General features: G+C 38.9%; 2 protein-coding genes across 2 annotated transcripts in view; one reads left to right on the top strand and one right to left on the bottom strand.

Annotated features, from left to right (window-relative positions):
* Positions 1 to 16,710, top strand: part of LOC135199029 (tRNA pseudouridine(38/39) synthase-like) — a 64,414-nt gene extending 47,704 nt beyond the window's left edge. Inside the window, 12 exon segments of the mRNA XM_064226945.1 lie at positions 6,314 to 6,422; positions 6,806 to 6,883; positions 7,181 to 7,219; positions 7,222 to 7,255; positions 7,258 to 7,345; positions 7,519 to 7,685; positions 8,618 to 8,739; positions 8,909 to 9,026; positions 9,207 to 9,381; positions 13,835 to 13,978; positions 14,739 to 14,971; positions 16,570 to 16,710. Of these exon segments, the coding sequence (XP_064083015.1) occupies positions 6,314 to 6,422; positions 6,806 to 6,883; positions 7,181 to 7,219; positions 7,222 to 7,255; positions 7,258 to 7,345; positions 7,519 to 7,685; positions 8,618 to 8,739; positions 8,909 to 9,026; positions 9,207 to 9,381; positions 13,835 to 13,978; positions 14,739 to 14,971; positions 16,570 to 16,691 (1,429 nt within the window). The 3' untranslated portion in view covers positions 16,692 to 16,710.
* Positions 1 to 18,304, bottom strand: part of LOC135199337 (clusterin-associated protein 1-like) — a 76,657-nt gene extending 58,353 nt beyond the window's left edge. The window contains exon 1 of the mRNA XM_064227276.1: positions 17,797 to 18,304. The gene's annotated coding sequence lies outside the window, so the exon portion shown is untranslated. The remainder of the gene's footprint in view (positions 1 to 17,796) is intronic.
* Positions 18,305 to 22,684: the final 4,380 nt, after the last annotated feature.

Here is a 22,684-nt window from a genome sequence, read left to right as displayed (position 1 = left end):
GAACGCGCAAAAGTCGGAGTTAGTTGATGTTCTCTCCTCTGTCAGGACAGCACTCTCCACCCCGCAAGAGATCATTAAGGACATATCTCTCTTCCCTCACTCAGAAGGCGACTCAAGATCTTCTTACGTCATCGGTAAGGAAGTATTTGACCTTCTAAGGTCATGAATAAGACTACGAAGGATACGAAGACAGCACAGCAGCCCTTTCGGGGTAGGACTTTCGCTCGACCAGCATTTAGAGGAAAAAGAGTTTCCAACCAAAAGAGGTGGGGCCAAAACTTCAACCAAACAATGAGTCAGAAGTCCTCCAGACTTGTGTGGGGGCCAGACTTTTAGACTTCTGGGAAGTCTGGCAAAGCAAAGGACGACGGATCCTTGGTCCGTAAAGGTAGCGAAGGAAGGGTACAAGATTCCCTTTCTCAAGAAACCACCTCTCGCTACAGCTCCGAGAGCCCTAGGGGCTCATTACATCGATTTAGAGAAGAGAGAGGCTCTTTGGCATCAGGTCGTCACCATGATAGAAAAGGGGGCAATAGAACCGGTTCTGGATCACGAATCCCCAGGGTTTTACAACCGTCTGTTTCTAGTACCGAAATCATCAGGAAGTTGGAGGCCGGTACTGGACGTAAGCCAGCTAAACTTGTTCGTAGAAAAGACCAAGTTTACGATGGAGACGAACGATTCAGTACTGGCAGCGGTACGACCAGGGGACTGGATGGTAACACTGGACCTTCAGGATGCGTACTTCCATATTCCAATTCATCCAAGTCACCAGGAAATATTTTGAGATTCGTGATCCAGGGAAGGATTTATCAATTCAAAGCCCTGTGTTTCGGGCTGTGCACGGCGCCTCAAATTTTACAAGAGTGATGTCGAATTGTGGCGAAGTGGCTTCATTTGGCAGGAGTCAGAGTCTCTCTCTCTCTACCTCGACGATTGGCTCATAAGAGCACAATCAAAACAGCAATGTCTGGAGGACACGGACGTAACATTGGAATTAACTCAGCAACTGGTCTGATGGTGAACCTGGAAAAGTCACGATTGATCCCCCCCTCTCAGGAACTAGTTTATTTGGGGATTCTGATATCCTCAATGACTTTTCGGGCTTTTTCCGTCACCCGAAAGGCAGACCATTGGTGTATACGGAAAGTGCAAGAATTCCTAATGAAAGACCAATTGCTCAGCGAGAGAGTGGATGAGCCTGCTGGGACACTCCTCTTCGTTAGAGCGGAGGTTCGTTTCACTAGGGAGACGAACTTCACATGAGGCCCTTACAGTTCTTTCTGAACGAAGTCTGGCCAAGAAGATCGCAACCAGATTCCTTCCGGTTTCCAATTCTTCGAAGATAAGGAGGAACTAAAGTGGTGGCTAGTTCCGGAGAGGTTGTCAGAGGTACGTCACTCCAGCAGAGGAACCCAGACCGGATATTATATTTCCGACGCGTCAGACGCAGGCTGGGGAGCGACGCTGGGCCCTCGGGAGGAGTCAGGCCTTTGGAGCGAAGAAGAAAAGGCATGGCACATAAACAGGAAGGAACTGATGGCGATCTTCTTGCTATGAAAGCGTTCAGACCGTGGATCAGCGGCAAAGTGGTGCAGATCAACGCGGACAATACCACAGCTCTGGCATATATACGGAAACAAGGAGGGAACCCACTCGTTGTCCCTTTGCAACCTGGCGAAGGAGATTCTTCTTTGGTCGCAGAGAGAGAACGTCACCCTGCTCACCAGGTTCATTCAGGGAGAGAAGAACGTCAGGGCGGATCTGTTTGAGCAGGGACGGACAAGTGCTTTTCCACGGAGTGGATGTTGCATCTTCAAGTATGCCAGAGGACTGTGGGAGCTCCTGTGGGGCACTCCAGTAGTGGATCTTTTCGCTACCGCAGCGACGAAGAGGTTACCGAACTATTGTTCTCCAATCCCGGCCCTCATTGCCGTCGCAGTCGATGCCTTCCTACTAGATTGGACGGGTCTAGATGCGTACGCTTTTCCCCCGTTCAAGATTTTAGGAAAGGTAATGAAAAAATTCAGGGAGTCGAGGAACAGGGCTGACCCTGATAGCCCCATACTGGCCGGCCCAAGCGTGGTTCACAAGAGGTACTGGAATGGACAGTAGATTTCTCCGAGAAGTCTACCCACGAGAGTAGATCTTCTCAAACAACCCCACTTCGACAGGTTCCACAAGAACACCCTCGCTCTGGGTCTGACTGCGTTCAGACTATCGAAAGACTTGTCAGAGCGAGGGGGTTTTCTAGAGAAGCACGAAGGCAGTTGCAAGAGCACGAAGGCCATCGACTATCAAAGTGTACCAGTCGAAGTGGGAGAACTTCCGTAAAATGGTAAGAATCGGAAGATTTCTTCATCCAGTACCTCTGTGACACAGATTGCAGATTTCCTGCTATACCTGAAGAAAGAACTAGGTTTGGCTAATCAGACGATTAGAGGCTATAAGTGTAGGTGTCTGCAGTGTTTAGACACAGAGGTTTAAACCCTCCGTCTGACGCAGATCTTAGAGATCTCCTCAGATCGTTTGATACAAAGAAGGATCGACGGTGCAGAACCCCTTCTTGGAATTTGGATGTCGTTCTCAAATTCTTGGAGACGGATAAGTTCGAACCTATGGGCAGTGCGCCTTTGCGACGAGCTAACGAAGAAACTATCTTCTTAGTAGCCTTAGCCTACAGCTAAAAGATTAGCGAGCTGCAAGCTATTGACAGCAAATAGGATGGAAGCAACAACAAAGCAGTTTGTTCTTTTCAACAGGAGTTCTTAGCAAAGAATGAGAATCCTTCGCATCCATGGCCAAGATCATTTGAGATTGGAAGGACTGGCTGATCTGGTAGGTCAAGAACAAGAAAAAGGGTTTCTTTGACAGTAAGAGCCTTAACGGTTTTACGTATAGAACAAGAAGCATTAGGGGAACTTCATGTTCTCTGTGGTGCTCGTTAAAGATCCTACTAGACCTATGTCTAAAAACGCATGGCTTTCTTTGTAAGAGAAGTCATTAAAGATGCTCATTTGCTTTGTCAGGAGGAATGCTTCGGTATAATGAAAGTTAAAGCATGAGGTGAGAGCAGTAGCTACGTCCTTAGCATTCAGGAAAAATTTAGCCCTCAAGGACATTATAGATTCAACGTATTGGAGGACAAACTCTGTGTTTGCCTCTCATTACCTTAGAGACGTGAAGACAACTTTTGATAATTGTCAAACGTTAGGCCCGTATGTATCCTCAGGTACAGTACTGGGCAAAGGAGTTTCCACCCCATAACCTAATACATGCTAGGTTTTTATATTAATTAGGTTATAGTGTTTTTATGGTTGTCTGAGAAGGTTAAGACCAGCTCAGTCGGTTGGTTAGTGTTTATTATATGTGCGTGTGGTTCAGGTGACTAACTTTCCTACATGAATGCCCTCGGGGTAAATGAGGGCTAGGGTTCTCTGTCAACAAATTGGTCACGTCCAGTTTGTCAGGCCCTTATTGTTAGCTTTCTCAACAAACAGGTCACGTCCTAGTTGAGAGCTACTAAGGTTTAGCAGGCTAAGAGGCAGGACCTACGAAGTCAGCTACCTTAGCAGGTAAGGAACATAATACATAGTTTCTAAAAATTTAGTTAATTTTTGAATTATGACGATGTTGCTGTCTATGGACCCACCTCCAAATGTGTCATCAGCTATATATACCTGCCAGGTAAGTGTCATGCATAAAAATGGTATTGTTATGATACATAAAGTTTTATGCATACTTACCTGGCAGGTAATATATAATTAATTCCCACCCTCCTCCCCTCAGGAGACAGGGTTCAGAGAAAATCTGAGGAAAACGGGAATAGTTCCAAGTACCAGCAGCCACGGGAGCGGGGTGGCCATCACCTGAACTACCAGTGTACTAGCGGTTGCCGCGAGTTTTGAAATTCTGCCAGTGCGTCAAGAGGATAAAGCTATATATATACCTGCCAGGTAAGTATGCATAAAACTTTATTGTATCATAACAATACCATTTTCCAAGGAAATACCCGACACGCCACTGTTACTTAGATCTACCCTATTCTATCTACCTAATCTCACTTAAGACCTGTGCCCTGACCTGGCTTCGTACCCCTCAAGGCCTCGACCCCCCCAAGTCACACTAAACATCAGAAACAGTGGACTAAGCATTTGCTCAGAGATAGTGTTAACAACTGATCCCATCATCCTGTAAGCTACCACTTGGGTAGTTTTGAGAATGGTAAAACTGAAGACCACTATGTGCCCCTAAGGTTCGGTAAACTTCCATTTTATGTTCAAATAGGCACTGTGTTTAGTACCGGCCTTTTGGGGATGACTTTAAAAATAAACTAAAGATGAGTGAATATCATAACCACAAACAAAACAAACAAAATCTGGAACATAAAGTTTAAAAGGCACCAAATAGCCTAGTTTGACGCCAGCAACTGGCTGAACTAGGCCACAGTGGCAGTCTTCAGTTTTTACCTTAATAGATAAGGGAGCAGGCTCAGATACTATCTCCAGTGCAAGCGTAGTCCATGTTTCCAATGTTCAGTGTTACTTCAGTCAGAGTCCACGAAGGCAAACCCCCACTGCCAGGTCAAGGCACGCCACCCAAGTCAACTTAGGAAGGTAAGGTCTCGTTTCGTCATTCTCACTGGCTCCAATCTTTTCTAACTTAACCCTACTTAGGGTGAAATGCCCAACCTGGCTGACACTACGGTCTCTTTGACCAACCCCCCTACCCTATACGTATGTTTGTTTTTATTTATGAGGGATACATCCGAACCTGACTAAAAGTCCCCATCCATTGATTCCCTTTAACCTTTGCTGAAAAATTTTGTTAATGCTACTTACAAAGATACCTCTCAAGTTTCTTGAATATTAAGAGCCACACTGGATATAGGCTAGATCTAGCCAAAAGCTTCCCAAAAATCCTTTTATCTGATTGTGAAAGGTCCGTAGCTGTTATCAGGGAGAGCGTAAATTGTGCCCTACAGCAGTTACTTCAGTGGAGGAAGGTTGGAAGGCCTTGAGCATATAGACCTCAGTTGCCAGGTGTAAGGGAAATAAAATGAGTCACAGTGATACTTGAGAGTCATCTGAGTCAGTGAGGGAGTGGGATCTTACACATCCAAATAATTTTAGTCTAGTCAGAGGCTGATGATTCAGCTGGGTCATAGGAAGTAGATGAGATCTTTTTTGCATGGACAACAAAGATGGCAAGCGCTGGAAACAGTAGTTGTCTTGGTTGATCATTGCTATAGGTAGTCATTCAAAAGGACCTGTTCTTTTGATTGACAAGAGCTACTGATTTGTTTGTTTGAATTTTGTATGCTTTGGATCATTTTTGGCCTTGAACAATTACTAACTTATGGGCTAGGCACAGAGCAGGATAAATAAGTGTGAATTAGAGTAAGAACACTACGACCAGTGGTTGGTTAGAACACCAGAGCTTGAGGCTAGAGGAAGTTCCTCGTTGGACGAGTGGTTTTGTGCACTCGGCTACCAATCCAGTGGTCTGAAGTCCGATTCTCGGCCCGGCTAACACGGAATCAGAGGAATTTATTTCTGGTGATAGAAATTCATTTCTCGATATAATGTGGTAGTTTGGGTCCCAGCTCAGTGGTAAAACTAAGATATACTTTGAGGTTAGAGGGCTGCAAATTATTATGTTGATCATCCACCCTCCAATCATCAAACATACCAAATTGCAGCCGGAGCTCTTACCTCAAGAGTTTTTATTTTATTTAAAGTTAAAGTTAGCCAAGATCGTGTGTCTGGCAATGCAACAACACAGGCCACCATGGCCAGCTGAGAGTTTTATGGGCTATGGCTGTCATACAATATTATATGCTGTACAGAAAACTCAGTTGCGCCGAAGAAACTTTGGCACAATTTTTACTTTTACAGATATCTGTGTAGTCAAAGGCTTCACATGGTATTTTCAGTTGAGAATTGTAGGCAGTCCATGGTTAACAGTAAGGGTTCAGTTATCGGCCAAGCGCCGGTAACTGAAAATCACTGTTAACCAAGTAGTAGTAAATGGCATTCACGACGCCAAAAAGGGTATGATGTGCTCAGTGGCGATGTTAACCAATTAACAGCTCCATTAAACGGTTTATCAGCAACGACAAACTGCCTACGGTTGCTGAAAATCTGGTTAACGTCATCATTAGCCAAGCGCCGTAAAACTGAAACACCATTAACCGGGGACTCCCTTACTGTGAAATAGAGATCTAAGTATATGTTACATAGGTATACAAAACTTTTAATTTTTTCATCTTGGTCAGTAACTTCGCTTCTCCCTATTTGTTTATAACTTTCAGGTTTATAATGGACTCCCAGAGAATCAATGACTCTTTTGAAAATGGCAGGAATGAAGTCGCAAGAAATAAAAAGCAGAAAAGCACTCCCATATCCCAACTGACTCGTGAAGTAAGTAGCTATTCTTGCACATGAGCCGTTTCGATAAACTGGCGATATGTAATGTCCTGAATGCTTGATCTCTGTCAAAGTAAATTGTTCAGCTGTGATGCCATTCCATTGTAGTTAATTTCTTCATACACGTGAAACGGCATTGCCAGTCTTTATAATTAACTCGAGAACTAAATACAGTAAAGAAAGAAAGACTATGTGGACTTTTGTTGTGACCCTCCGATATGGACTATTTTGTACATAATTGTTGTGTAATTCCTATATATCTATACTGTTATTATAATTCCAAAGCAATGTGTCAGCATTCAGTTGAAATTTTGATTCATAAATCATTTGGTACTACAGTAGTAGTATTTGTTACGTCTTATGTTCATCCATTCCAGGAACTTGAAGCACGATTATTGCAAATAGAAGCCCACAATAAACAGCTTCAGAACCTTCTTGCCAAGAGTCAAGGTGTTGCAAGTTGAGACAGGGAAACCCAGGAAAGAGAGGCCCTTTGACTTTTCAAGTGAGTTCATGCTAGACATGTCATTTTCTGTAAAAGTGTTTCTTTCTCGAGTCAAGGGTTCGTGTGTTTGATGTTTTACTAGAAATGGGGACAGAATGAAAAATTGCTTGTAGAAATGGGTATGGTTAGAGTAAAGCAGTGTAAAGGAGGCTAGACAGAGGAAGTGTAAGAAAGAGAAAACAGTAGAGAGATGAATCTTAATGACTTGAAACAGATCATAATAATGATTTACAGTTTTCCACCTCAGGTATTCCAACGTCATGTGCTTTTGAAGTTTGCCTACTTAGGGTGGGATGGGATTACAGTGGCTTTGCTGTGCAGGAAGACCCCAGCAAACAATTGAGGCACAAATCTTTTCTGCTCTGATGAAAACTCGCTTAATAGAGTCAAGAGAAACTTCCAACTACCACAGGTGAGTTATTCTGAGGAGGTTGGTTAGTGTGTCCTGATGCAGTCCATTCTTTTGTGCATATTTTTCTTTTGGTATATACAGGATTACATAACTTTGCAATACACAGTACTGGGCTTTCTGACCATGATTGTAGGCACTACTTCATTTAAATTATTTTATTATTAACATTTCAGATGTGGCAGAACCGACAAAGGTGTAAGCGCCTTTGACCAGGTCATTTCCATTACCTTACGGAGTCGTCTCACTTCGGGAACTGGCGTCATTGTTGGGAATGACAAGCCAACAGCATGCGTGGATGGTGATGATCAGGAAATTAACTATGTCATGTTACTGAATAAGGGTAAGAGAGCTTTGATCGTAGAATCTAGTTAATTATCTCTTTATTTGATGGTAATGGTTAGGAACCAGAAAGTTGTATGAGATTAAAACTAACTTGCACTGCAAATTGATTAAAGGGATCAGTTGATCAAAGGGTCAAATATCCACGTTTCGATTTAGACAGAATTGAGGTGATGCACTGATAAAAGAAGTACGTATAATATGACTTCAGAGTGATAGGAATTATCTTGTCATTTCTGATAAGCAAAAGCAATGCTTACTGTGTGAATGTATTGTCAACAAACTGTGCAGTGCTGTGACCATTTTAGTATTTTCTTGTATCCTAATGAAGTGTATTCATTTTGAGCACTGAAATCTTGTAGTTTAAATCAATATTTATTACCATCTTAAATTTTGTTGAATTGGTGTTTTGTCAAGATGGGTTTTACCCTCAGAATGGAAGAGCATTCAGTAGACCAGCTGCCAGCTCCATCCAGATTATTCCTGATCATCTTTTATTGCTTTTATAACAAAAAGTCTGGCCTTCATGACCAGATATGTCAGTGATTTATTTCTTGTTGAAGTCTTGCTGTATATTAAAATCATTGTACTCAATTTTTTTTGAGTAAAATTCTAACAATGGAGATAGTATTTAATCACAGTGGTTTAGAATGTTAGGTGTTGTTTTGAAATCCCAGAAGACAATGAAATAATCTGATCTGTATTTATGGTATGCTTCATGAATCTTGAAAGGAGAAAAATAAAATTTTTTAATTAGTACTACTTGTTCACATTTATCATTAACATTACTATAATCTGAAGTAAAGTTACATTCTTTGTCTTTCCTTCTTCTGCTGTGTTTACTGGTTAATTGATTTACTGTTCTGCCTCTTCTAACACATGTACTGGAAGTAAAGGATTCTTGTAATCACAGAAATTTTTTTTTGTCTTCAGTTCTACCCCCAGAGATACGCATGCTTGCTTGGTGCCCAGTAGCAGTTGGGTTTTCAGCAAGATTCGATTGTTCTCATCGAACGTACAAATACTTCTTCCCGAGGGGTAATTTAGATATCCAAGTAAGTACAGACCTTAGATTGCAACCAGTAATGTCTTCTTGAATTACACTGCAGTTGGAGTCCAGTGTAGCTTTGTAATGGGTTGTTTTTTTAGCTTTCCTGATTCTAATACTCATAATATTGCCCCACTCCATGAACATAATTTGTAAATCATGAAACTTATTTTCAGTTAATGAATGAGGCAGCACAGCATTTGGTTGGCACTCATGACTACAGAAACTTCTGCAAAATGGACGTAGGAAATGGAGTCGTCAATTTCTGTCGCCGTATTTTGGCCATTGATATTTGTGAAGTCAGAGATGACAGGAAAAGGTCTGTCGTCAGTTCACAGTCTGTGAGAAGATGTGCCAATTATTCAGAAAAAGAGGAGAATATGGTAACAGATGATTCTTCCAGTCAGATATCAAATAATAATGGAAGGTCTTCAGCAATTTCTGCTTCACATTTGGACAACAACTCAAGTCCAGAGACAGTGGGTGGGGAAACCTCTGATGGTTATGACATGTGTGTCGCTACCATTGAGGGACAAGCATTCCTCTGGCATCAGGTGCGCGCAATCATGGCAATTCTCTTTTTAGTCGGAGAAAGGAAAGAAGGTCCAAGTATAGTCCAAGAGCTGTTGGATGTTGAAAAGTATCCAAGGTAAGTGTTTTATTGATTTTGAATAAGCAAATTGAACAATATTATATGAGTTTTGTGGTTTTTCTAATTTCTTAACAAAGATCTTAATAGTCACTATAAATTATATATAATTTTTTGTTTTAAATAACTGAATACATTACATTTGCAATAAAATGAAACTTGTTTTACAACTTCTGCGCCACAGGTGAAGGCTTTAAAGACTTACGTGCTGAAAGCACAGAGTTGGACTAATCTGGTGTTACTGATGAACACAGCAGTGCAGCTCTGGAGTTTTGCAAATCATTTGTTCCCAACTATCAGTACTATGATGGGTCTAGTTCTCAATGACGTTCAGCCATAGCTGAAGGCAAAGTCTTGAGTGTATTTTGGCTCCCCCAAATACTGCAACGTAGGAGTGGATATCTCTGCCATTTCAACATGCAATGTGCAATTTATTTAGATACACACACACACACATATATATATATATATATATATATATATATATATATATATATATATATATATATATATATATATATATAGGTATAAGATATATACAGGCAGTCCCCGGGTTACGACGGGGGTTCCGTTCTTGAGACGCGTCGTAAGCCGAAAATCGTCGTAAGCCGGAACGACGCTTGGAAATATGTCTTAAACTAATAAAAGTTATAAAACCTACTTGTAATCCTTTGGTTACACTACATGTTTGTTTCCTGTAGTTTTATGTACAACCTGGATTATTTTCATAAAAGAATGCTGGTTCTTGAAGGTAAAAACTATTGTAATCCTCTGGTGACACTACATTCTTGAAGTTTTATGTACAACCTGGAGTGATTTTGCAAAATCTTGAGGGCTACAAGAACAGCTGATTACTATTTTATGTATCATATAGACTAATTAAAGTAAATGTATCTTTAAATAGGCTTATATATTAGTATCAACAAAACATTTCCTGCCATGAGTCAGAGGCCGTTTAATGAAACGAACACATTCTCTGTCCTATCTTGTTCAGAAAATAAACGTTACGTCAATCCCCGAGACCATTGTTGCCAAAGCGTCTCTCTCTCTCTCTCTCGTCTCTCTCCTCGAGGTCCACGTCGCCTCTTTCTCCTCCAAAAAAAACTGGTGGTCGTCTCCATCCTCTCAGTCTCTCTCTCTCATCTCTCTCTCTCCTAAATTAATCTGAAATTCAAATTACATTTGGAAACTTGACATACGATTGCCCTAATATACGAATGTTTTGAGATACAACAGAAAATTTGCGAAAATACAAGCTTTGATATACAACGAAATATTTGAGATACGATTTTGCGATATTGAGTGTTTAGTTGTTTTATAGCGACCGTAAATGGCGTTCAGTCTGTTTGTTTGTTGGTGCTGCATGTTAACACGTCGTTGTTTAGTTCGTTGTATTTGAGCCTATTTTTTCGTGTTATTTTGTCTATTTTATTATTAACCATGGGTCTCAAAGCTAAAGACAAAGCAGGTGATAAGAAAAAATCCAAGAAAATGATTTCGATGGAAGCAAAACATGAAATTATAGCAAAGCATGAACGTGGCATTCGTATCGTCGATTTGGAAAACGAGTATGGTCGAAATCCTTCTACAATATCCACGATCATCAAGCAGAAGGAAGCTATAAAAACCCCCGAGACCATTGTTGCCAAAGCGTCTCTCTCTCTCTCTCTCTCTGATCAAATTGTACTGGATAATGTCTCTCTTTGGATACTTCGATTTTGCCAAATATTGAGGGCTACAAGAACAGTTGATTACTATTTACGTATCATATAGACTAATTAAAGTAAAGTATCTTTAAATAGGCTTATATTATTAGTATCAACAAAACATTTACTGGCATGAGTCAGAGGCCGTTTAACGAAACGAACACTTCTCTGTCCTTAACTCGGAGCGTCGGAAGACGCCTCTCTCTCTCTCTCTCTCTCTCTCTCTCTCTCTCTCTCTCTCTCTCTGATCAAATTACTGGATAATGTCTCTCTTTGGATACTTGGAATTTGCGTTGTAATCTAACCAGAAACTTCGTTTTGTTATTATTACTGGAAACAAGCAATGATTTTTTCATTATTTGCACTTTTGGACTGTTATATGTAAACTAGTATGTATTCATTCGCTCGGAAACTAGTGCCGCATATGAGGCGTCACTAAAAAACATAGAAAAATACAACATAAAAAGTGTCGAAAATCATCATAATCTCAAAATTTTTGTTGTAATCTAACCAGAAACTTATTTTTATTAATATACTGTGCTAAACTATAAAGGATTTTTATTTATCATAGTATGCGTTTTTTTTAAAAGCGTCCCCCGTTCGTTAACTCGGAGCGTCGGAAGCGTCAGCGTCGTAACCTCGGAACAAGCGTCGTAACCCAGGACGGATTTTTCCATTGAATATTTAAGAAAAAGCGTCGTAACCTCGGAACGTCGTAAGCCGGAACCGTCGTAACCCGGGGACCGCCTGTATATATTTATATATATATATTATATATTTATGCGTATATATATATTTCCCTCTTAGAATTATTTTTTGGAATACAAATTCTGCATTATTGCTGATTTTCCATGATGCAATTATGGTTTAACTAGTTTCTACTATAAACTGAGAACTGCCAATGAAAAAAGGAGTAATTCTTGCTTCAAAGCAAGATCAGCCTGAGCTGTCGCGTGCTGTATGCATTCTAATACCACTATTGAAACAATTGTGCTGTTAAAGTCGTAGCACAAGTGAAATTAATGATAGCCTCATTCCATTGAAAATTCAAATGAAACTGTCAGAACCTTTAACCATTTCCCTTAGGAAAGCTTCCAAAATCAAGATTAACATTCAAAAGGGCTAATATCAGGATGTGGAGAGGTAAACCACAGTCGGCTAAACAACCAGAAATTTGATGAAAAGTTTGTTGATAAGAAATTAGTTTATCAATTAGTTAGGAGAAATTATGAGAGTAATTTGAAATCAGTATTATACCAGAAATAGTTCATGTTAGTCCACATTCAAATCTAAATTCTGTGGATCTGTTGCCTCTATTACTGGGTAATAAATGTCTCAAAAATTCCAGGTGAAACTGTATTATTCATCGCTTATAACATAAGTAATATTGCAAAGTACAGAAATGTTTTATCTAAGCTTTTTTATAATTACGGACAACTGGAGCAACCAATATGGAAAATTGCACTTGTTAATAAAATGTAAGCATTGACACTCTAGTAAGGATACTCCTTTTGGAGTCTCCTTTTTGGCATTGCTATTATTATTGGTATATTGATTTTGTAATGTGTTTGTGTCCTTGATGTTTATAAAATGCATAATACTATATGTAGTGAATTTTAGGAGTTAAAATGTAATTTGAAGACAAATCTTAAAATGTTTGCCCATAGCCTTCCCTCTGTATGTGGATCATAATATGTATGTAGTAGCTGCTATGTAAATGAAAAATAAAGTAAGATATTATGCAGTTAATATAAGACAATGAAGCAAAGTAGGAAAAGAACAGAAAAACAAAGAGTAAACAATTTATGTACTTAACACATACCAAGGATGAAGTAAGCAAAGTTCTATGACCGTAGGGTACCAGGATTAAGGACTGGGCCATTTGTCCTAAGGCTGTTGAAGAGCTAACCTTCACCATTCCATAGCTCAACACCAGGCTATCACCTTCATAAAACCAGGATGGAAATGTTACTGTCTCAGAACAGTTATTTATATTTAGTAATCTTTCTAGCAAAAGGAAAATATAGTTACATTAATATGTACAGTGTACAAGAAGAAGAAATGGACTATTTTTATTGTAATACCATGCTTAATCTTTCAAGTTACTCCTATATACATGATAAGGTATCTAAATGTTAAAGTAGGAGCTATTTATCAAATATTTACAGGTGTCCTGTAACAAAATTTGTCAATGGAATTGATTATTTGATTATTCTACTATGGGGAACAGTAATAGAATGATATAGTAACTAAAACAGGGTGCCTGTAATGCAGTTCAGTTTTCTGTGTGGACCTCCTTGGTATAGTAAAATATTTCATTTCGTCTTCTTTCCCACCGTTATCCCTGCATTAAGGGGTCGGTTGCCTGATGCGCCTTCTCCTCCACTGCCTTCTATGAAAGGCATCATCCTCCACCAAACCTCTTCTCTCCATATCTTCCTTCACTTTATCTCGCCATCTCATTCTCTGTCTCCGTCTCGATCTTCTTCCTCTAACAGGTTCCTCCCAAACCCTCTTCAATCCCTCCTCGTCATCCATCCTCAACACGTGCCCTTACCATCTCAATCGTGACTCTCTTATCACCTCTGTAATCTTTACTAAGCCTTTCCTTCATCTTATGTCATCATTTTCCAATCTCTCAAGCAGCGATATTCCCATAGTCACACCTCAGCATTCTCATCTCTGTTCTCTCAAGCTTTACTTCCTCATTTAGTGCAGGGTATTAATGACATCCTATTTTTCTCCAGAAAACCCCAGTATTGCTTAGCCAGCGATGTCCCTCTCAACCTGTATGAAACAACATTTGAGTGTGTAGCCTGGCAGTGGGATTATGAAGTTCTGAGGTCTGTTATTTCACAGCTGCAAGCTTTATGGACTCAGCATTCAGTCAGGTAGGGAGGGATCATCATAGCATTACCTTTCAAAAAGGAGATTCCCATGTACAGTTTATGCAACACACTGTGCACTTTACTAGAGGTTCTTTGTAGCATCTCTTTAGGCCTCAGTTGCATTGCTGTCTGTCATTTACTTTTCATCTGCTCCGGTTGGACTCTTCTCACCTTTCATTTTTAATAAGTATTGCACTTTAGAAATGGAGTGCATTTTTTTAAATGCAATACAGAAGATTGTTGTAAAAGTATGTACTATACTGCATTGTTTTAGAAATATAATTTCTTAATTGCACACTCATGCATAACATCAGAGTTTGGAGTCCAGAAATAAAACTACTGTACCTACAAAACTTTTCATGCTTATAAGACCTCAGTTTCTAAGAATACTTACCGTAGGTACCTCATGGCAGTGTTTTCCTAGGCAACCTTTAAGAAGATGCATTTTGCAGATTAATCTATAAAATTGAATGACAAGTATAAAGTACAGGATAGTTTAGGCTACAGATTGTCAAAATACTGTCGACTTGGATGTCGTGTATGCTCAAGTGTAGGCTAAACTGTAGGTCTTTCAGATTTTGCCACTTGAGTGAATGCCAGTCCTATGGAGTTCATGATGAACTTGGAAGCTAATTTATGTGTGTTTTCATCCAAAGTATTTCTTAACATATACATCTTTTACCCAGTGCAGACCAAGATTACTTAAAACTTGAAAATTTGAATGTTGATTAGGGAGAAATAGTAACAGTTTTCATTTAAACAGGACTACAATGATTAAGAGGATGCTATGGGATTTGGAGTCTCGTTATAGAGACCAAGCAAATGATGTCACTGCAAACGGAGTCTCTGGCACTGAAACCTCAAAGGATTCAGAAAGCATGGCTGCTCCAGCTACGAAATTCACAAGTCCACGTATTCCTCAAGACCAGTGTGAAACTCTCGTCTCTGGTGCCAGAACTAAAGTATACCGTCCATTGCTGTCAAGACCAACTTGTGGTAAGTAGTAGTAGGGTTTAGGTAATGTAGTTAGTGCCGAGTAGTACTACAAAATAAAGGAGAGTGAAGTGCTGTATTTGATGTGGTGTGTAGCGAAATAAGAAATTGTATTATGAAAGGTGGGATAACTGCATAATAATGAAGATCAGTGTCTTAGTATCCCCTGATATCATCAGAGGGTTGCTATTGAATGTTGTATTTGTCGCGTTGCCAAGTTATGTTATTGTTTGGAATATAAGAGGCAATTTTTTTAGAATAATTTTTACTATAAATTCTGGTTTGATCTTTTGACTTGAATTGTCAACCTTAATTTACGTCACTCTTGATATGTGTTACATAATATCTTAGCGAAAATTTAAGTACCTAAGTAACCCCTGAGCCTTGATGGTTCATATGCATCCACTCTCTGGAAGGAAGTCTTGTTGACAACTCAACTTCTGTGACTTATCTCCTGGTTACATGACCAATGGTTGAAAAGCGAAAAGAAATGATCTTGTAAGAAAATTGCCAAAACATTATTTTTGCTTTTAATGGATTATTATTATTATTTTTTTTTTTAGAAGGCCCTCTTTTAAACAAATTCTGTTGGATAAAATGGCTTGACCTGGACCTGAGATCTACCATTCCTGTATACCAATTTACTGGTAATGCCAGTATTGACAAGCAAAATCCTGTTCTAAATAATAAAATATCACATACAGCATTATTGAGATCGATCCTGATATGACAATTGGCCAATTAACAAGAAGTATCACTGAGCCAGAGAAGTGAGTACTAAGAAAAAATAGAAAAGATAATATATAAGATTAATTTTCTGAATTCTGCCATTTTATTCAACAGTATTTTTATTATTATATATTATTATTAATTATTGGAGAAACAAATCCACTGTTATGCATGGTACATATATTTAAAAATAAATATGTACGGAGATATATTTTTAGATATTTGTACCCATACATAGCTGTGGATGTTTCTCCATTTCAAGACTCTTGCTATTGTAGTAGTACTATGTTTTAATTATTATTATTATTATTGAGGAGACCTTCTCTAAGGGCAGTATCATTAAAAATAATGGCTGTTTCTACAGTGGCGTGATCATTATGGTCTTGACCTGTCACCTCGGTGGCCGCGAGTTCGATCCTCGGGCATTCCATTGAGGTGTTAGAGATGTGTATTTCTGGTGATAGAAGTTCACGCTCGACGTGGTTTGGAAGTCACATAAAGCCGTTGGTCCCGTTGCTGAATAGCCACTGGTTCCATGCAATGTAAAAACACCATACAAACAAACAAACTAATGTATTGGAAAACTTTTCTTTAGCTAAGAATGGTATATGGCATTATGTGTGTGATGTTTTTTTTATCAGAATTTGTACTTTTTATGTATTTATGGGTGATTTCCCACAACCTCTCTCCAAAACTGATGTGCATTATTTGTATTTTGTAGGAACAGTATATTGTTAAAATGAATTTATTGAAGCACTACCATCACATTGATGTGTAGCACTTCAGTAATCTCTCAGCAGTGTAGTGTGTTATTTAGACTTTAGGATTTTCAGGAACTTACAGAGCTGACACTGTGTGTTTCATCTTTGCAGAAAGTTTGGAGACCCGTGTTGAGCATTACGTCAAAAGGCAGAGGTTAGATCCCGACATACTTCAAAAGTTGACATCTTCAGATGTTTCAGCAGTAGAAAGTGTTGCTGATAGCTCTTCCTGACCTGAAAATAAGTAATTATAAATAACTGGTTTCATTATCCTTACAAGAACTTGGTAACTCTTCTATTTGCTGTGGTTCTTTACAATGGTGAGTCTTAAGTATTATCCCTCTGACAGGATTATGACTCAGACCTTGGTTTGTTCTGCTGTACCTTTTTTTTTTTTTTCTCCAGAGAGAAACTAGTAGGTTAGATCTAATAAATAATGGCTGATTTATCTCATAGTTTATTTGGAGATTCTGAACACTGTATGTGTTATCAGGTGTTGTAATTCTAAGATGTAGATTCCTTTGATAGATTTAACAGGGCTGAGTACCAATATTGTGCTGTTTCCATCAAGGTCAATGCATTCCCAGTGCCATTTAATTGTTCTCAGTTCCTAACCCCCTCTCCAGTAATAAGTGACCTTTAAGTGGGTTGTGCTTTTAGTTGTATGTGCAACATTCTTTAGGCTACAAAGTGCTCAGGTGTTTTTAAGAATCCTGTCAGCCCTGAGATGCATGACTTCATGCCTTTAACTTTCCATCCATTCCCACTGTCATCTCCTCACGTAGCTGTCGGCCTCTTTTAACCTCTTTGAACGTTTTCATGCCCCAATTTGTACCTCTCACTTCTTAAATGAAAATCTGGTGACCCAAATGCCACTGTTTGAGGTATATGGAACTAGGAAACCATGTTTCCATTGTTGATCCAGGTTCAAAGCGGAGAACCCATGTCTCGTCCGGGGTTACTACCCCAGTGAAGGGTCTCTCAAGCAATGTATGTGTTCCCATGTTTAGTTCAAGCATTGTGACCTGTAAATTTTATTCTTTATTGAATAGTGCTAGTTTTCCACTTATGTTAGTTTTTTGTTTTTTTTCCCCTCATTGGACGAGTGGTTTTACGCTCCTTGGCTACCAAACTCTGATGGTCCGAAGTTCAATTCTTGGCTCGGCCAACGCTGTGGCGGGATCACAAAAACAAGTAACCTCCCCACATAAACTTAACCTGTCTGGCTATCAAACCCACCCTCAATCACACTTTCCACTTAACACTAAAAAACACAGCAGGACAATTGCCCCAATACCTACATACCGAACAAAAAACACAAACAGGTACTATACTCACCGCTGGCTTCTGATACCTAGGACTAGGCTGTGCTGTCGTCCACTGGATATATAGGCTATAGGGTAGCCAACACACAACCACCGCCGACAACCAAACACAAATCAACCACCCGGGACCCACAACCCCACAAAAACTCAATAACCCAACGACTAAATGCAGATGAACACCAACCGCCTGAAAAAACACGACAACCACACGACTTACAGCAGTACAACAACCCGCCAAAACCAACCCTGCCCCAACCACCACTAACAGACACCGAAAATGCACCACCAACCTTCTTAACCTCACCACAACCAGACAGACACACGCACAACAACTTCACAACCCCAAAATCTATCAAATAACACCCAAACAACGACACACCAAAGGAAAACTGCTGCCAAAACCAACACTGACTTGACCAGACGCCTCACTGTTTACAACTCTCGTAACAGACTTCCATTGACTACCTACAGAGCGCCACAACAGACATGCTTCCGACCGCCATCTAACCACTCCCATTCATTCTTCCATCCACCTCTAATCTCTCTCCTCTCTCCTCTCTCTCTCTCTCGCATCTCTCTCTCCTCTCTCTCTCACACAACCTTTGTAGATGTTGTCAAATATAAACTAAAATTACTCCTCCATAACGCGGAATCAGAGGAATATATTTCTGGTGGTAGAAATTCATTTCTCGATATAATGTGGTTCGGTTCCCATAATAAGTTGTAGGTCCTGTTGCTAGGTAACCAATTAGTTCCTAGCCAAATAAAAATATCTAATCCTTCAGGCCTGCCCTAGGAGAGCTGTCAATCAGCTCAGTGGTCTGGTCAAACCAAGATATATTTAACTTTTTCCACTTATGTTAAAATTGATCTCAAAATATATGTGTTCAAATTGTAAGTTAGTAGTTAAGGGAGTTGAAGGGATTGTTTATCGTCTGGTAGTGTGTTAACCTACGATGTAATAATATGAATTCTTATTGGTACTTTACTGATGGAACTACACCAAGAGTCATCCCTTGTATTGCAGGGATGGGTTGAGATTGGGGTTTGACTCTCGGCATGGTGTTAGGTTGGCACCAATTAGAGAAATTTTATTTGTGTAATTGTCTCATTCATAACAAATGGGTAAGGCTTACACTTGTGCTTTTCAACTTACTGGTATGTTCGTGCCATTTCTCCAGAGGAGAGTATTGGGTAGACACCTGGAAGTAAGAATTACTACTGGGTTTTTAAACTTTTAGTGGGGGAAATTAAACTTGTGTGAACTCTGGGATTTACAAATACTTTTTTCATTTATTTTATGGATGAAAATACTGAAATTCCTTGTAACCGTGGGCTTTTGTACAACATCTTGACTCAGATGGCGACCTCCATTGGTCATATAAATAATTTAAAAAAAGAAAATAAATTAGACCCAATCGGAGTGATATTGGATACCAAAAATTGTAATGACTAGAAGTGTTCTAAAGACTGAATATGACTCGTGATTTACCCCCACAAGTAATTTTATTCCCCAAAATTAGGACATGGATATTGCAGTATAGTGTAATGTGAAAAAGCACTAGATCGTTTTTCACAATAATGAGACGCCAGATAATCTTTAAGGGGATCGGCTGGTTTCCGACTTTTTTAATGGCAGGTTGTTCATATATAGGGGGTTTGTTAAAGGATATTGCGTGGAACTTCTGGGGAAAAAATTTTTGTTCAGTGACCTTAGGTTTTGTGACGCCAGAGCATTTTTCGGCCAAAAATGGCCATTTTCAAAATGCATCTCCTTTGCTTTTTGGTTTTAAGGGATGAGATTTGAACCACGTATAAAACACATATGGACCTTCGATATAAAGCCGGGGATTTTTTATTTTTCAATTATTTTTCGAGATATGAAATTTTTTTTATGAAAATTTCCCGGAAAAATTACAGGAAAAAATTGCCACAAATCAGAAACTCAAAATATTAAAAATCCCCGGCTTTTTTTTTAATCTACCATGTTTCCCCATATTATATATGAAATTTCATTTAGATTGGTCCAATACTAAGGGAGGAGATACATTTTGAAGGTGAAAAACTTATGTTTTGAAAAACGGGCCTTCAAAGTTTTAGGTACATAAAAAAAGGTAAAAGACTGTGTTACCATTAATTTTATGGTTTTATTTTTTATTTTTGAGTATTAATGCAAAATTATTATGAATAGGAATATTAATTTATTATCTTTGTGCCTAAGACACATTATTATAAATTTTAGGCTCCTGGTCCCCCCTTGTCTGATCTTGTCATAAGGTATTACTCTAGGGTTTCATAGTTGCCTACACTACTCATTGTCGCCAGGTTATGTGGTTATTTAAAATCCTCCAATATTCTTGATTTTTCTTGTGTATTTTCTTTCTTTCTGGGAATTTCTTCTTTCTGGCACTCAATCTTCTTCTTTCTTTATCTTGAAGTTCTAGGCTTCGTTGAAGAGCAGAAGATATGCCAAATTCTTGGAAGAGTCTTGCGTTTCTGTATCCAAAGTTATGGTCAAGCACAGTTGTTTGTGCTACAAACTTTACTCTTTGTGCTCCAGCAAACTTAGTCTTGAGTGCTCTGTTCCAAATTTTTGAATGAAAACTTTCATTCGCGTTTTGTGTAAGACCGCGAACGCAGCGTTCAAGCAATTCTTTCTCAGACATTGCTTCATACACAGCCTTTATTTTCCTTTCACTCTCAGCATCTAAATTGATAACTGTTGAAGATCTCTTGAACTCTTATTTTCTCTCTTTCTTTACCCATTGCTATGCTGCGTTGAAAATAGCACCAAGAATCTTCCCCTTTTGGACAAAGTCCATGACGTTGATTTTCTTTGGAACTGAATATATGGTTGAATGATGCCATTATATCCTTCTTCATATCAATCCATGATTTACCAATATTACGGTGGATTGCCCTGCCATAATAATCAGTCATTATGCTAATGTTTGTATCCGACAATTTATTCTTTCCACTTAGAGCACTAAATTTTCTTCTTTTTCCAGTTCTTGTTACTATCTCTTCTTTGTCATCTTCTCTTAGTCTCTTCATTCTGTTAGTCATTCTTTTCTTTACATGGTTGATACATTCTACTTTCGCCACTTTTAAATTTTCATACGGTCCATTTCCACCGTTCATTGCTAAAACACTATTATAAGCGCTGGAATCTCCGTCTCCAACAAAGGTGGCGTAGCGGAATCCCAAATCTTGCGACCTTGAAAACATCCTTATGGCGCCTTCTGTTTCCATCCTTCCTGATGTACCTTCATAGTTTACATTACAATCTTCATCATGAAGTGTTCTCCACACGTTGAAATCTTCTTCTGTTATTTTCATTTCTTTTAGTTCAGCCGTTTTAGCGGCACATGCTTTGCAAACTTTGTTCACTTCAAAGTCTATCACATATCCTGTGCACACTTCTATTATGACTCCCATACCTACATTAGGAACATGGCCTCTTTTCATCCTTGTCCCATCGTAGGATATGTCAATATTGAGTATTCCATTTTCATCAGGCACAATTCCCATATATTTCCTGTAGTGTGTTCTTATATTTTCAAAGATTTTATCTTGTTTCATCTGAAAATATGTATCCAATCTATCATAAAGATATCTAAGATGGCGTGAATACTTGCTATTTCCCATTGGTTTTATACCAAGCGTTCCTTGTAATCTCTTCAGTCCCGCGAATCCATAATCTTCCAACAAAGAATGATAGATTACTGCCACATTGGTTTTGTAAATTGGAGCCTTTCTTTCTTCTGTTGAAATCGGTGGGCATTTTGCGGGTTCTGAAATAATTTTCCCTCTGCATTTAGGACATATCTTTTTCACTAGTGTCTCAAATCCATCCCTTGCCAAATGGATCCCCGGAATTACTTTGCATCCACAATTCGGTATTCGTGACTCAGGTAATTTTTCAAGTCTTGCTTCACTTATTATTATCATTTTATTTTCACTATCGTTGATAATATCAGCCTCCGATCTACTATACTTTCTTCTTCTAAAATATCTTTGCCATTTAGCAGTGATGAACGAATAGAGAGACGAAATGGAAAAATACGACAAAAAGATCAGTACTATACTGTTTATGAAGGACTCGCTAATTGTTCTTTATCATCACACTGTAATAACAATAAAACGAAAAATATGTATACAGAAAAAAAAATGACTTCACTGCCTTATTCATCATTCTTATCATCACCATCAAAGAGAGAGAGAGAGAGAGGTACATATTTGTCTGTTACCTTTCCATATCTTCTTTTTTGCCTTCTGCTCCTTTTAAGCTTTACTTATTTTCAGGCGGCGAAAGACCTTGGGTGCCTTATGGCCTTGAATCTTCTAAATTCCTATAAGTTGACGAAAAGGTTCAAATTATCGTAAATTTCCAGTAGTTTTCTTACATGTATCGCGAATTGTCGTACGCTCATTATCGTACAGAGGTCCTAATTATCGTAAGTCTGAGAAGACTGTGGATCTTACGTGTCTGAGGATTTTAACCCAAAGTTCACCAAATAAATTATTTGCGACCTTTTTAGTCTACATTACACATCAATTGGTTCTGATGAATAACCAAACCATAATTGTTCATTCAAAAAAAATCTACTAACTGCTTATATAAAGAGATGATATTCTATCAAAATTTTGCTCGTTTCCCTAAATTGTGAAAAAATCATTCATAAATCAATATAATTGCAAATTTTAAAAGTAATTGTCTCCTTTTGTAAGCAATACATTTTCATTTAACGGATCTTCCGGCATTTGCGCTGCTACCAGATTCCTATGAATGTTTCCTTCCTTAAAAAATGTCCCCGGCTTTGACCCTGGCCGCCATTTTCCCGATTTGCGTTTATGAGTATCAATATGTAGATGTTTAGAGTCAGTATAGTGTTACGTTT

This window comes from Macrobrachium nipponense, chromosome 25, assembly GCF_015104395.2.
Source record: "Macrobrachium nipponense isolate FS-2020 chromosome 25, ASM1510439v2, whole genome shotgun sequence".
NCBI lineage: Eukaryota > Metazoa > Arthropoda > Malacostraca > Decapoda > Palaemonidae > Macrobrachium > Macrobrachium nipponense.
Note: the sequence above shows the minus strand (reverse complement) of the source record. Positions and strands in the feature narration are given on the sequence as shown.